The 15,748-nt window shown below is 34.6% G+C and overlaps 1 protein-coding gene across 5 annotated transcripts in view; it reads right to left on the reverse strand.

Moving 5' to 3' along the window:
- Positions 1–15,748, reverse strand: part of ARHGAP5 (Rho GTPase activating protein 5) — a 100,878-nt gene that overhangs the window by 51,150 nt on the left and 33,980 nt on the right. For 4 of the 5 annotated variants that reach the window (XM_070478047.1, XM_020870539.2, XM_020870542.2 and 1 more), the window contains exon 2: positions 1,474–5,352. In XM_070478047.1, coding sequence (XP_070334148.1) covers positions 1,474–5,193 — 3,720 coding nt within the window. In that variant the 5' untranslated portion in view covers positions 5,194–5,352. Of the gene's footprint in view, positions 1–1,473; positions 5,353–11,027; positions 11,114–15,748 lie in introns of those variants that run through there. The other variant, XM_020870540.2, reaches the window with a different exon arrangement.

A 15,748-nucleotide genomic window follows, 5' to 3' on the forward strand; every position in this document is an offset into this window, starting at 1 on the left:
TCAATTCTTTTATATCCTTCAACAGCTTTTTGTACAGACTTAACCATATAGCAGGTTTTTAGTGAATGCTCACTAAATTGAAACAGAAGACAACTTACTCAAGTCCACCTTACACAATGAAAATAATTTCCAGGCAAACAAAAGCTGCAGTAAAATGCTCCAGCTTTTCTGTAATGTGTAAAGGAAAAAATACCACAGATAATTATGATATAAATAGTTAGCCTTGGAGACATCCAAGGCACCTCACTGTACATATATAATACAAAGCTCTAAAGTATAATTGCAGCATAAAACTATATTTATAAAGCTGCATTGTAACTTATGTTTATCTTTTTAAGAACAGAGGTTCAAACATTTAAGTGACATTTATGTTTAAGGTGAAACACTGAAGGATTAAAAAATCACTTATAGATCTAAAAGCTTCCAAAATATCATGTTTTCCAATTCTCTTAAGTTCAAGTATCGTAACACAATGAATCTAAAATTGAAAGCAATGTTATATAGGCATGTCTTGGAGATAATACAGGTTGAGTTCCAAACCACTGCCTAAAAACAAATATCACAATAAAGTGAATCACAGAAATTCTCTGATTTCCCAGTGCATATAAAAATTACATGTACACTATATGGCAGGCTATTAAGTGTACGACAGTATTATGTCTAAAAAAAACAATGTACGTACATCAATTTTAAAAATGTAGTTAAAATGTGTTAACCATTATTTGAGCCTTCAGTGAGTTGTAATCTTTTTGCAATAGTAACATCAAAAATCACTGACCACTGTAACAAATATAATAATTTTAAAATTTGAAATATTTTGAGAATTACCAAAATGTAACACAAAAGCAAGTAAGAAGTAAGAAAATGCTACTGGAAAAATGGTGCTATGAAGCCTTGATCATTGCAGGATTGCCACAAACCTTCAATTTGTAAAAAATGCAGTATCTGGGAAGTGCAAAAAGCAAAGCGCAACAATATATCAAATATGCCAATATATCAAATTAATATATTTATGTCAACAAATCAAGCTGCAAAACTGCTAAGTCAAAAGGGAAAAACAGACAAATAGGATGTTTACAGACAAACAGAAAATGAACAAAAGCATTTTATATCTAAGTTTCTGTAGACAGAATCTACATATTCACCCTAGAATTTTTATGCTGAAGAATACAAAATCAAACTTCCACCCCAAATAAGTTTTTTGCTGTTCAGTTGCCCAGTCATGTCTGACTCTTTGCAAAATAAATAAGCTAAAGCACAAGTAAATAAAATGAAGTAACAAAAAATAAAGTAACAAAAAATAATCAATCCTCACAAAATATTCAGAAAATTAAAAAGAGCTGCCAATTACACTTACTAAATGACAGACAGCCTAACTTCTCACTGACATCAAATCCATTATCTTAAAAAACAATTTTTTTAAAGTCAAAACAAACATCTTCGGAAACATTATGAACCATACACTGAACTTACTTTTTTGTCTTCTTTGACTTTGTGGGTTTTCTTCTTCATCTTCTTCTCATCTAACTCTTGGTCTGAAGTGATTGCAGGATTATCAATACCACCTTTCCAAGTTTCAACAGGAGAAAGCAGCGGGTCTTCCTCACTTCCACGATGTCTTCCTTTCCTTTTTGCTTTAGAAGTCGTGAAAGCCTCATCATCACTTGCATCTGAATGTGTTCTTCTGTAGTATGACTTGGCTTTACTAAATAGGGTTTTAGATTTATATTTGTATTTTGAAGGTCTCCGTTCTCCATGACTTTTCGAGGTTCTATCAGAAAATCCATTTTCTTCATCTCCTTGGGTGTTATTTACAAATGAGTTTCTAATTTTAATAACACGATTCTGACTGTCATCTGGGACAACGTATATCTCATCAGAATAGCCCTTCTGCTTGAAAATTGTGTCAATGGGTTCTGAGTAGTTATCTGAAGGATCCATATCTTCAGGATGTGCCAAAGGCACCCGAGAAGTCTGTTTTCTTGGATTTTTACCAATACCAGCTTCAATTGTTTTTAAAAGGTTTGGATCCAATTTTTTCACGTTTGTCTTCGGTGCAACTGGTTTAGGTTTAATAGGTGGAGGCACTTTATGGTTGCGTTCATGGTCATGACAATTCGGGGTGCTGTGAATAGGGTATTCATTTCCTTCCAAATCTAATCTATATCTGGATCGGTCACTAGGTGTTGGAAGCAGCTGTACATCATCCCCAATTGGACTATAAGGAGGTGGTGCTTCTGTATCATCATCTGAATCAGGGTAGTTGTTGTAGGGAAAACAGTCTCTGGGAGATGGCAGGAAAACATCTTCACTCTGATGGGTTGATTCCCTTGTACTATCAGATAAATAGGAATTTTCTATCATATTTTTTTTCTCTAGAACATCACTGAAAAACAGTGTAAAGACCTCAGTTTGCCGATGATACTGAGATAAAGAATACAATGCTGTAAATTTAGCAGAGATCTCAGTTGCAATGTGTTCTCCTTCAGTCATTAACTCCTTGATGGCCTCATTTTCAAAAAAGTCTGCTTGGCTGTCAGTAACTGCCACCAGTTGTACAGGGATGGTGTCCTGAACCTCTGACAGAAATGCTCGAAGCATTCCCATTGATGCTTTCCGTTTGGCAGAATACACAAGTATATACCCATGAACCAGTTCATCTTTCCTGACTCCAATTGAGGAATGGTATGATAATATTGTGATCTGTATTCGCCGCCTTTTTTCACCAATGATTTTATCAAGCATTAGGGAATTATTCTGCCCAGCTTGGGCAGCACTACAAGAATGAGAATCAAGGAAGGGTGAGAGAATAAGATCCACACTAAACGGATCACCACACATGGCACACATTACAATTCTCAAGTCAGCTTCCGATACATCCTTATTGGTGGGAACTGGGCTCACCACATCTAAATTATGTTTAACAGACTCTAACACTCCTCTTAGAGCTTGCTTTATTTGGGTTTCATTAAATTTACGAGGGTATGTACCACCAGGTACATCTACAAAAGGACATTGTAACTTGTTTGCCAACTGTTGCCCTTGGTGCCTGAGAATTGGTAGATTCTTACTAATAGAATCTCTCTGATTAGCCAGAATTAAAGTAAATGGAAGGTTGGCCATATACTTATCTTTTCTGATCTGAGAAGCTTCAGTTCTTATTTTTCCAATAAATTCCCCAATAAAATTCAGTGACTCAATGGAATTAAATACACAAAAGCACCCATGTGGTTTAAAGGCAGCAGTCCATAACTGACTTAAAAAGTAAGGCGACTTGGCATCAACAGGCCGAAGATCAAGTTCATAAATTTTTCCATCTAAGGCATACTCATCGTCAGTGGATTGTGTCCTTATCTCATTTGCTAGTTCTTGGGCAAGGCCATCTTTCCCTAAAATGAAAAGGTTAACTTTATCTATATTGGTGCTATCATGATACAACCGTAAGCGACCATGATCCAACTGCAAAAGACTGCTGGCAAGTAACTGCTCTACTTTAATGTCTGTACAGTTTTGGCCACTAAGACACGTTTCTTTAGTGGGATGATAAACAAACCCTATGTGCTTAAGCAGAAGAGACTCCCTATCTGGTGCGAGTTTCTGTAAAGCTTTATATCTAGGTTCTTCACTCAAAACTGTATGAATTTCACTCATTTTATCTGAACTAGGTGTTGCATTAAGATCTAAATCATAAAAAAGTTCAGAATGTTCAAAAAGCATTTCCTGAAACTCTTCTTTGGCTTTTTCGACTATTTCTCGCTGATGCCTACCATACACCTCTTTGCTATCAGCCTCAGTGATGTATTTGAAGGCTTCATCCTCCATTACAAAGCACATAACTTCCTCCCATGGTTGCCCAGGTGAAATAAACTGGATTTTTTCCAAAGTCTTCTTGAATTTTTCCTTCATTTCTACCCTCCTCTTCTCTGATATTAGATGCTGTACATGGTTCTGATAGACTTTTTCAGCTTCTAAAGTGCTCAGGAGGTCAAATGGGATCCGTCTATCATTAATTTTGTCTATATGGTCAGTTTCATCCCAAGGTGTTTTTTCTAGCACCACAAAACATAACTGAAAATCTGCTCTCTTTTCCATTAACTTCAAAGCTTCTGACCAATTCAAATGTTCAATCTCTTCCAGATTTGGCAAAAGAGTGTTAAAAGCTCTTGGTAAAGTATTTATATATTCTTCTCTCCTTTTTCTTATATGTTCCTGTTTAAGCTGTTCTATGTGTTTTGAGAATGTATTTCTAGCCTTTCTTGTTCCCTCTAAGTTGATGTATTCTTCATAATCAGGATGATTTTTCAATTTGTTACTAACAGTTTTCCAAGTTGCATGATAATCTCTCACAGTCTGCACAAGTTTTTCAAACTTATCTGTTGCTGTGACAACAAGTTGTCTCTGTGTTTTATAAGCATCCAGATAAGGAATAATTTTAGGCTTGCCACGAGTTTTATCCAACATTTGTACCAGTGCAGTGAAACATGTCTCAATATTGACATTAAATCGTGCTGATGTTTCCACTACAAGGAGGTTCTTTTTATTTGAAGCAAAGGCCTGAACTTCTCTAAGATAATGATCCACACATTCATCACATTTAGTTGCTGCTATTATTACAGGCTTTTTTGATTTTGATAGTTGGACAAAAAGGTTATTCACAAATTTAAGTTGGTCATCAAACTTCCTATTGCATCCCTGACTTACGTCAATGCACAATAAAAATCCATCTACATTGAGCTTCCCTTCAGGCATTTGCTTCTGTTCAAAATCTTGCTCCAAGCCTAGTTGATCAGTGCAAATGTACATTAGTTTTTCTGCTGACTGCAATTTAGAGGCAGCTGCACGCTTTATATATGGTTGCAAATTCGTACTCCGATGAGGCAAGAAAGTCTGGTCATCAATGAACTCAGTTTGTTCGATGACATGAATTTTGCATTCTACTCCATCTTCACCACTTTGCGTTATGTCACCCCAGTACAAAAAATGATCATTGTTTACTACTCGTCCTCCGAAGTCAATGGTGCTAAGCACGGAAGTGTGTTCTGGATAATACTCATCAGCTTTTGAGCGTACAAATCTATTGCACAAACAAGACTTTCCAACTCCACAGTTACCCTTGTCTTTTTCAGTCCCAGAGAGTCCAACCACACTGATGGTATAGGACGGGGGGCGAGGCTCTTTGTTTTTTGCCATCATAACTCTCTTGTCATGTCTCTACATTCATAAAGATAACCAGATATACTTCTCATTTTGAAAATAAAATCATCTCAAAATACATTTCAGAACTACATTTGGTTCTTTGTATTTCCCTCATTTCTGTGCAGAAAGGTCTTCAAGATCATATGGATCATCTTCCTAGAAAGAGAAAAAAGACAAATCTTAGTCATGAATTATACATGCTGAACTATATACACATTAATGTTCACAATAAAGCACCAGACAAGTTAACAATGTCACAGTATTTTAAGAAATCACCAAAGACAGTTCATGATTTACTATTAAAAGTGCAAGAGGACCCCAAAATTTAAGGCAAATCTAACAACTAAAAAAACTAAATACAAATTTTAATGTGATCTTACAAACTTTAAAATAAAACCCTATTAACCAAATATGCATTTTGTTTCTAGTCCTTCCCTTCCCTCAATTTTCCTGTCTTCTCTGACTGGAGGCTATGTTTGATAACTAAAACAAACTAGTTGCCTTAATAACTCTCTCTCAACTTAAAAAAAAACTATCTGCTTTCTATTACATGGTTCCCCAAAACTTATTCCCTAAAATGGAATTTCATGTGAATTTAGCAAGATTTTAGAATTTTAAAAGTCTTATGCAATCTATCAATTATATACAAAACCAATTAAATATATTCATATACGTAAACAAGAAAATGGAAAAAAATGAGCAGTTAATACAAATCATTACAGTGATTAGCTGGATCAACACTTCTCAAACTAAGGACCAATGTTTATTTCATATCTGCAAGTCAATTTTTAAAAATACAATGAAATTTTTAATCTGAATAAAATCTTTTAAAAAATGTAGGCCCCAATTTCTTATTAGATTCAAGAGACAAAAAATTACTGCCAAACTGTTTCTAAATGTTCCTGATTCCTGCATTTATTTCCTCTCAGAGTATTTACAAAGAGCTCACAGATCTTATTTTGAGTAGCACAAAGCTCAAGAATTTTTTTTTAAGAATTTTAAGATTATATATCTGAAACAATCTTTTAGAATTATTTGACATAAAAACAACAACAAATAACCCTTAAGACTTGCATGTAATTTAATTCAGGTTATTTGTGTGGAAACAATGAATTAGTCTCTTACAATGGTTTTATTTGGAGACTCTTCACATTCTTTTGAGGTTGAATGAAAAGCAATACATAATTTCTACCATACCAAATTTCACAAGGAAAATATCCAGTCATGTATATCAACATATATGAAAAATATCTTCAATCCAGACAAAATAAAAGATCATAAAGACCACGAGGGAAAAAAAAATTAAAGGTCAGAAAATAACCACTATTTGCCGCAAATATGTGGTTTCTCCACTACCCTCAAAATTGCAAGTAAATATCTATTAAGATTATAGTCTACATCTGCTATACTAATGGTAAAAAGAAATTATTGTGGCAATTTAAAATTTTGACTAATATTTCTAATACAGTATTTTAAAATAAAATCTCAAGATTTATTCTTGTATTCTCTAAGTTTATCCTAGCAACCTCAAGGAAATACTAATTTTAACTGTATCAGCCACCAAACACTCAAGCAAAGTATTTATTAGGTTCACTTTTGTAATATAATGTTGAAGGACCAAAATTAAGTAGAAGAAAATCATGAGTAAATGGAAATGACTTCAAATTAAATTCCTAACATTTATTAGTTTACAACAACAGTGAAACCCTAAATCTTTTGAGACACGGTTTCCCCATGTATAAAATGAAGCTGCCTATCTAAACAAATTTAAGAACTAAGTTTTTCTTTGTTAATGTTAGATGCAAAGAAAAAATGCTTAATAAATATTTTGTTTTTAAGATTTGATTGTTGGAATCAAGGAAGCTGTTGAAGATTTATTAAAAAATGACGTGTTCAGGCTGGGGACTTACCAGTATTTATCTGAGAGCAGTACATACAATAACTAGCAGTGTAAGAAATTAGGGCAGTCCCACTCAATCCTATTAACTTTCTTTTATCAAGTAAAAAAATTTTAAATCCTAATGTGATCAAACTGAATATTTGCACTGAGCATCAAGTTTAACATTCTTTACTTTAACTACAGAAAAGAACAATTGGGCTACTTAATGGATACTTACTGAAAAGAAAACAGTGAACTAACTGGGTAACAAAGTTATAAAGAGCAATAAAAAGGGAAATTAGTTTGTGAAAATAACATAGTGATTCCATAACAAATGGTTAAAAAAAAAACAAAAAAAACCCCTGCAAGCATCAGGATACAAAGTCTTTCTTTCTTACTAGACAAGCAAAAAATTGCAGACAATATCCTCTTAAATGTATACCAAAAGAAAATATAACCAGTGATTACTTCAGGGAATTTTTACATTGAATTCTACAAACACCAGAACTACGCAGAGCTCTTGATTAACTTTGGGGGACAAACATCTATTCTGAAAATTAAGAGCAATTCAAAGCAGTGAAAGACTGTTCCCTGCTTTCCAGTTTAGGAGACACAAAATTTTCAATAGAAAAGTAACAGTATGTCATATGGACCTGAGTATTGTGGAAATTTTTCAGCTATAAATCTAATTCTTATCATAATGGTTACATCTCGGTTAATATTTTTTACAAATAATTATCCAAACACATTAAAAGAATCATTCATGCTCTCCTAGAGCATAAACCTCAGAAGACTGAGATACTTTTCTATATAAAATTATCAGCATAAAAGTAAAAAACACTACCACAAAATGAATTTTTTGAAAGAAAAAGCCCTTAAGAGGTGAACGGAAGCCATGAAGTCATCATCCTTTTATCAGTCGTTGAAAACTGGAAGGCTTTTTATTTAATAGAGAAATAAAACTCTATTGTATTGACAAATTTTCAGTACTAAGGCTTTGACACATCCTAATTAGTGGCAGTCTCTGACTTACAAATATTAAAGTTCAAATTAAAAACAAGGTAGCCATGTGTGACATGTGTGGTTTACAGACCAAATTCACAGTAAACTACCACAGTGAAGAACATCCACGTTCTTTCTACTAACAATGTTCTCAGGCAGGCTACCCGCTGGCATTTTGAAGTCAGATCCAGAGTTTTTGTCATGAGTCACCAATATAGTGATTGTCAGGTGAGAAAATTCATTTATCTAGAGGTAGGAAAGAACGCTAGACAAATAGTTGCTCTCTCCAACTCTTCACCATAGCAGTGCCTTCTTTATCTGATTTACACGTTTACTTAACTCAGAAGCTTTTTAAAAGTGTCTTCACATTTTGAAAAAGTTTGAGAAATCCCAGACTAGAAAACTATTGTCATCGTGTCCTCGAAAAGATTTTGTCATTTGAATGAGTATGGTATAACTACCTCAAGGAAGAAAGTTATACTTTCTATACAGGTTTATAAGGAAATTTACTTTCAGACACTTGGATAGTTTATGTAATTTATCCACTGGCCCTCACTATTCAAGTCAAAATTGCACTCCATTAACTAACCAAGGTAGTTTTTCTTCTGTACTGTGGAAAAAAGAATGCCTTTTAAAAATTTCCCACTAATAAGCTAATGGCCAAGGTCTATAGGCAGGCTGTTAGATTAAATTTGAAAACTCCTTTCAAGTATTTTTAATGGCTAATACTTGACTATGTCGATCTAGACATACCTTTTCTATTTTTGACATAACTTAATCTTTGTAAAAAAAAAAAAAACAGAAACCAAGATAAAAAGCAATAATGACCTACTCAAAGTTACAGGGTTGAGTCTCTTGATGACCAATCTTTACCTTCTTGAGCACTGTCACTGTTGTTTACTAAGTCATGTTCAACTCTTTTGCAACCCCATGCACTGTAGCCCACCAGGCTCCTCTGTCCATGGGATTTCCCAGGCAAGAACACTAGAGTGGGAAGCCATTTCCTTCCTTCTCCAGGAGATCTTTCCAACCCAGGGATTCAACCATGTCTCTAGCATTGGCAGGCAGGTTCTTTACCACTGAGCCACCAGGGAAGCCCTTCTTAAGCATTAGTGCTACTTGTAATAACCTGCAATGTAATTTCTCCTCCTGCCTTTAAGATTATCCTATAAACTTTCAAGGAAATGTTTAGAATAAGTATCTCCACAGAAATTAATGACAATGTATAATCTTTAAGTTGGACAACTGTGTTGAAATGAAGCTATCTCTACAACTAAGTTTTGAAATGTTTTAAGTTATTCAAACACAACATAATCTTTTAATGGAGTTTTAATAACATGAAGTGGCTTTCTGCAAAAAAAAAAAAACAAAAACTTTTTTAAAGTTCTATAAGGAATCTAGTCAACTGAAAGATTCTTAGTAATTCTGGATTTAAACTAAATTTTGTAACTTTTCACAAAACCATTGCACTCATGAATAAAAAGTATATTTTAAAAAATATTTCACACTTTCAATTTACTATATGCTGTCAGGAAATTCCTGCTGGCCTCATCTTCAAAATACATTCAGAAATCATCGCTTTTCACTACCTTTATTGCTATAAATCTGATCTCATTCCATTCTCATCTCTGGCTCTTCATTATTCCAAAGGCTTCTCAACTAATTTCTCTGCTTCCTCTCCTGCTCCTCTTCCTCAGTCTGTTCACAGAACAGTCACACTATTTCTTTTAAAACATAAGTCAGACTCTCCCTTTCTTTAGGTTAAAACTCTCCCATGGCTCCAAAAAAGTAAAAGCTAAGTCTTTTCAATGGCTTACTACAAAACCTACCTTCTCTAACCATTTCTTACTCTCTGACCTATTCCCATTTAATTCTCCCCATTCCTTATTCTATTCCAGTCACAGTGAAGAACACTGAACAAGCTAAACATGTTCCTACCTTCGCCCTTACTTTCCCTAACAATCTCCAAATTCCCCTTTGCCTATCCTAATTTACTATACAACTTCTTTATTATTTGTCGTTAACTCTATTCCTATCCTCTCCCCACTCTAAGTTTTTAAAAGATGTACAGAGGGTGGGATGATCTTAGTGAACAGCATCGAAACATGTATATTATCAAGTGTGAAACAGATTGCCAAGTCCAGGTTGGATGCATGAGACAAGTGCTCGGGGCTGGTGCACTGGGATGACCCAGAGGGATGGGATGGGGAGGGAGGTGGGAGGGGGGTTCAGGATGGGGAACACATGTAAATCCATGGCTGATTCATGTCAATGTATGGCAAAAACCACTACAATACTGGAAAGTAATTAGCCTCCAACTAATAAAAATAAATGAAAAAATAAAATAAAAAAATAAAAAGATGTACAAATGCACAAATCTGTTCATTCCATCATCATATTCCAAGAGCCCCAAACAGTCCTTCCCACATAGTAGCTATTCAATAAATGTATGAAGCCTAATAAATAATAAAATCAAATGTTCTTAATTCTCTGGTTAAAAAAAATAAAAAGTAAAGCATGTTAGGTTTACTAAATAAGTGCTATAATTTATTAACCTAAAAGATATCATTTATGGAGAAAATATACATATATTCAAGGCTCCAAAATTTTTGTCAAAAATTAAGCTATCAGAATAAAGACTGCTGCTGCTGCTGCTAAGTCGCTTCAGTCGTGTCCGACTCTGTGCGACCCCATAGACGGCAGCCCACCAGGCTCCCCATCCCTGGGATTCTCCAGGCAAGAATACTGGAGTGGGTTGCCATTTAACTATGACCTATAATAATGTACAGGTATACCTTGGAGATATTGCATGTCTGGTTGCAGACAACACAAAAAAGCAAATACACAATAAAGTGAGTCACACAAATTTTCTGGTTTCTCAATGCATATGAAAGCTTACACTATATTGCAGTTTATTAACTGTGCTTCTATTATGTCTATATGTACATACCTTAATCAAAAAATAACACTGTTGGAAAAATGGCACTTGGTCTACACAAGGTTGCCAAAAACTTTCAATGTGCAAACTCTCAGTATCTGCAAAGCACAATAAAACAAAGTATGCCTGTATTCAGTCAGAAAAATCACCTAATTTTTATTTTTGACACTTGAAACATTTTTTTAAATCACAATCACTTACTACAGAAAAGTACATTTCAAAGACCTAATTACACAGAAGCAGCTTTGTAATTACATTCTCCATTTTTTTTAATTAAAAAAAATATTTATTTTTGGCTGAGCTGAGTCTTCGATGCTTCACAGGTTTTTCTCTAGTCACAGAGAGTGGGGGCAATCCTCCAAATTTTGTGTGCAGGCTTCTTGTTACAGTGGCTTCTTTTGTTGCGGAGCACAGGCTCTAAGGCACAGGAGGCTTTAGTAGTTACAGCTCCTGGGCTCTAGGACACAGGTTCAATAGTAATGGCACATGGGCTTAGTTGCTCTGCACCATGTGGGATCTTCCCAGACCAGGGAGGATTTTTTACCACTGAGTCATCAGGGAAGCCCTACTCCATCTTTTTTAGGTCAAATAAAGAAAATATCCCTTAAATAAACAAATATTCAAGACAGAAGACAGATTCAAGCCCAAAGATGATCATATATTCCACAATCTTAGATAAACTTACCTAGAAAAGTTTGAGAGTAAAAATATCAACTGTATACTAAAAGATGAATATGGCATAATACTGCCTTAATATATACTTTCTTAAGTATATCTCAATACAAACTTATGCTATAAAAATTAGAAGTGGAAATGAAAAAGGCATTTTAACACATAAAAGAGAGTTAAGTAAACAATTTTAATGCCTATAGGAGTCAATCATATTCCGTATTTTCTTTGACTAAGGTTTGTACCACATAAGCACACAACCTTAAGGTTGAAAGGAATGCTAAAGTCATATTCCCATAAATTAGTCTTCATGGAAGCATATCTTGTAGGATCCAGGATAAAGCATTAGGATGGAGAATTTTTATTTTTTAACCATATTCCCAGCACTCAGATCGGCACCTGATATACATGGGAGATCAAGTATTTGATGACTAAATGAATCAATCTTCAAACTCAGATCCTGGAAAATCTTGAAGTCACATTCATAGTCACAATTAACAAAAATCACATACTGTTATGGGTCCATAAGGTGTTGCATTGCAGAAAATTCTAATATAAACAGTCCAGTTCTTCCCCCAAGACCTTGAGTCTGCTCATTAACAGAAAAAAATGGGTTTATAAACATTAAGCCTGAAGGGTACTTCCCGAAGGGTCTCAGTATGCAGCAGTCTGGGATCTCTCCAAACTCTACTCAGCAAAGGTAATTCTGCTTTTTACCCATTTTTATCTTTTGATATTTCAAGTATTTATTGTTTGAAAAAGTTTCACTGCTTAACATAATGGTGTAAACTATTCCCAAACAGATTTACTGCCAATCCTATTTTTAATCCACACTTTCCTCTAGTAACATGTTGTCTCTGAGGACATGGTATCAAAGTTATTCTAAGCCCTTCCTAGTCCATTTCTTTCTTCTGTGGTGAAAACAGAAGAATCAAGGGTCACCTCATTTACATCAACCTATGTAAACAACCCATTAAATATATACTGTGCTTAGCTACTATTTGCTTAGCTTTATGGCAGAAGTTTGGATAGGGTGGTCAGGGAGGGTGGTCTGACTAAGCCAGGGAGCTATGAATATACTCCTTTCCAGGGTCCAAGTTCTTTCTTCTCACTTTGGAGAATGGAGACACGACGGGGAAGGGCATAACTTGACATTCATTATTGTAAGGCTACACAGGAGGGAAAACAAACTACAATTTTCTTACTTACAGGAACATTAAGTGGTCAAATAAAAATCTCAAAAAAGGGTACAGACTAAAAAGGAGGTATGCATTTCTTAAAAAAAGGCTGAAAACCACTGCCCACTATTTTTAACAAGTACTATAGATGAGGCGACATAGGCAATGCCATACACTATAGAACTGATAAATGTAGTAAGAACTCAAAGAAATGAAAGATTAGTACAAATTGGAATAGGTCAGGGCTTTGAAAGCTTTTTCTGTGAAAGGTCAAACAATAAATACTAGAAGCCACAGACAATATTTACACAAATGATCATTATAGACAATGAAATTAGAATTCCATATAATTTTCACATATTACAAAATATTATTCAAAACTGTTTCCCCAACCATTTCCAAATGTAAAAAGCCATTAAACAAAGATAAGCAGCAGACTGGATTGTGCTCACGGACTATAATCTGCAGACTTCTGCAGTAGATTTAAGGATCTGAGTAAACTCTGAAAAACAGACTGGATTTGGATTTTAAAGTCTTTCCTGGTATGTGATTAGTGTGGAGTGGCTGAGTACAGTTGCCATGTTAGAAAGCAGAAACTTACTTATTTCTGAAGATATGTCTATGGAAGGTCTTCAAGGGCAAATAGGAGTTAGACTTTGTAGTGAGCAATAAGAAACCATTCTAAACTAGAAGTGAAATACAAAATTGGATTTGGATGGGCACAATGCCTAAGAGATGGGCAAACACTAGAGGCTTGAAAGCACCTGAACTATCACAGAACTGAAAAGAGCCATTCAAGACAAAGACTTTAGGTGACTGGCTACTAGATAAAAGAAATAAAAGACAAATGAGTCAAGTTTCTTAAAGAAAAACTGATCAGTCTCAGCAACAGATGGTGCTAACACTTGAGTTTCAGGTGACAGTATTACCAAGACAAGTGAAAACACAGAAATGAAATGAGGTAAAGTCAAGATTAGTAACATCAATTTCAAGATCACAAACTTGAGAAAATAATTTAAGAGACCATTTGATGTGATACCCTTTGTAACAAGCATTCCGAGAGTTATTAACTTAGACATAAAGTAGAAATCTGGATCTCTGTCTCTCCTTCCCTTTAACAGTCAACCAAAACAAAGAAGCAAAGAGAGATATTATCTTGGTTCTAAAATGGCAAGTATAGAAAGAAATATAAAATGCTGGATCACAATACTGAATAGGAAGAAAATAAACAAACTGTATACCCTATTAGAAGGCAAAGAATCAGTTCTCCGAGGCTGTCTGACAATGCCAAATATAGTTAACGAAGATAGGAATGCAGAGATAATTTATTTCCCCATTACTCCTATTAACCTTGTGTTAATATTTTCCCCCAAATCCTTCAATTTGGCTTACAATGTACAAAGTGAGTTCATACATTTTTACCTTATATTTCCCCCCACTCCCCCGCTAATTCATCCACACCTTCCTATGCTGTGGGTCCACAGTGTCATTACCTTAATGTCTTTTTTTCTCACTGATCCCAATCCTGCAACTTCAAAAGGATATCTCCTTTATCTAAATTTCTTTGCACCAATTCTTAAATCAATACGTACTACTTTGTATATGGCTCTTCTACTGGGTCAACTGGCATTTATTCCTAAATCGTCAAGCACCGAAGTTTCGCACCAAAGCTGTAAGCTCTTTTAAGGGAGCAAACATTTTATATTTCCTTGTATCACTCTAGTGCCTAGGTGCTCAATAAAATATTGGTCAGGGATAATAAAATAGACTAAACCTAATAGGAGGCTAGGAAAATGAAAATTCATTTTTCCATTAACTCTTCGTGATGAAAGCTTGAAAATCTAACCAAATGGAACCACACTAGTCATTATTTTAACCCAAAAATTACAGTTATACATAACTTTTTCCCAATAGTCCTAAGGAGTAAAATACAGACATAACCAAATATTAACAACCTATTTTATCTGACTGCAAATCTAAGGAATTGTGGACAATCTCCAAAATAGAGAAAACAAAACAAAAACTTTTTTGTCTCTCTTACTTTGGAAGTTCTACTTGCAGTCAAAACATTCAAATTCAAATGCTTCTTCTATAAAGGTTTCCCAAAGAGGCCCTGATAGAAGCAGTGGCTCTCTTTTCCACCTTTCTTAGTACTTGCAGCCATCAATATTTATTACTGTAAAGTGACTACCGCTTCAACTACAGCTTGAGCTACATTATTTCTAACTTATCTTGGTACCCCTAAGGCCAGGCACATAAGGGCCGAACGAAGTTAATCTGAATTAATGAATACAAACTGGATGCTTTCAAACAAATTTTAATACAGATGATTTCTTTTTTCAAAGGAATTCTTGTATTTAGGAAGAATATTTTTAATAGACAAAAATAAAAGCTGCCCTAGTTTCTAAGGGTGAGATATCAAGGAAGTCTCAAGGCATCCAGCAAAAATCCATAAGGGATCCAAGGAACAGAATTTGAAAACCAATTAAAGTTCATACCTAAAATTCTAAGCAGTGAACTAATATTTTTCTTTGTTTTCCTAGTTTGAGAAAATTATCACCAACCTTCACTTAAATAGGAGCTTGATTACTCAAGTCACCAAATAATGGAACACTTTACAAACTTTCTTCACAGTTCTTTCCAAAACCAGACTCCCGTGGTGTACCCCAAATGTATTTTACAAACATCCTTTAGGAACACAAATGTTACTAAAACAGAACACTATACAACACTTCTTGAGTCAACTATATCATCTGCATACTTTCCATGTATGCAAAGAAAAAATCAGTCCAAATAAATTTCAAAAATAATATCTATGGAAACTTAAGTTGTGACAGAACATTCTGCAGCTACCAAGAAAATCCCAATTATGCCATTTTATGTTTA

Source organism: Odocoileus virginianus, chromosome 16 (genome assembly GCF_023699985.2).
Source record: "Odocoileus virginianus isolate 20LAN1187 ecotype Illinois chromosome 16, Ovbor_1.2, whole genome shotgun sequence".
Classification (NCBI taxonomy): Eukaryota; Metazoa; Chordata; class Mammalia; order Artiodactyla; family Cervidae; genus Odocoileus; species Odocoileus virginianus.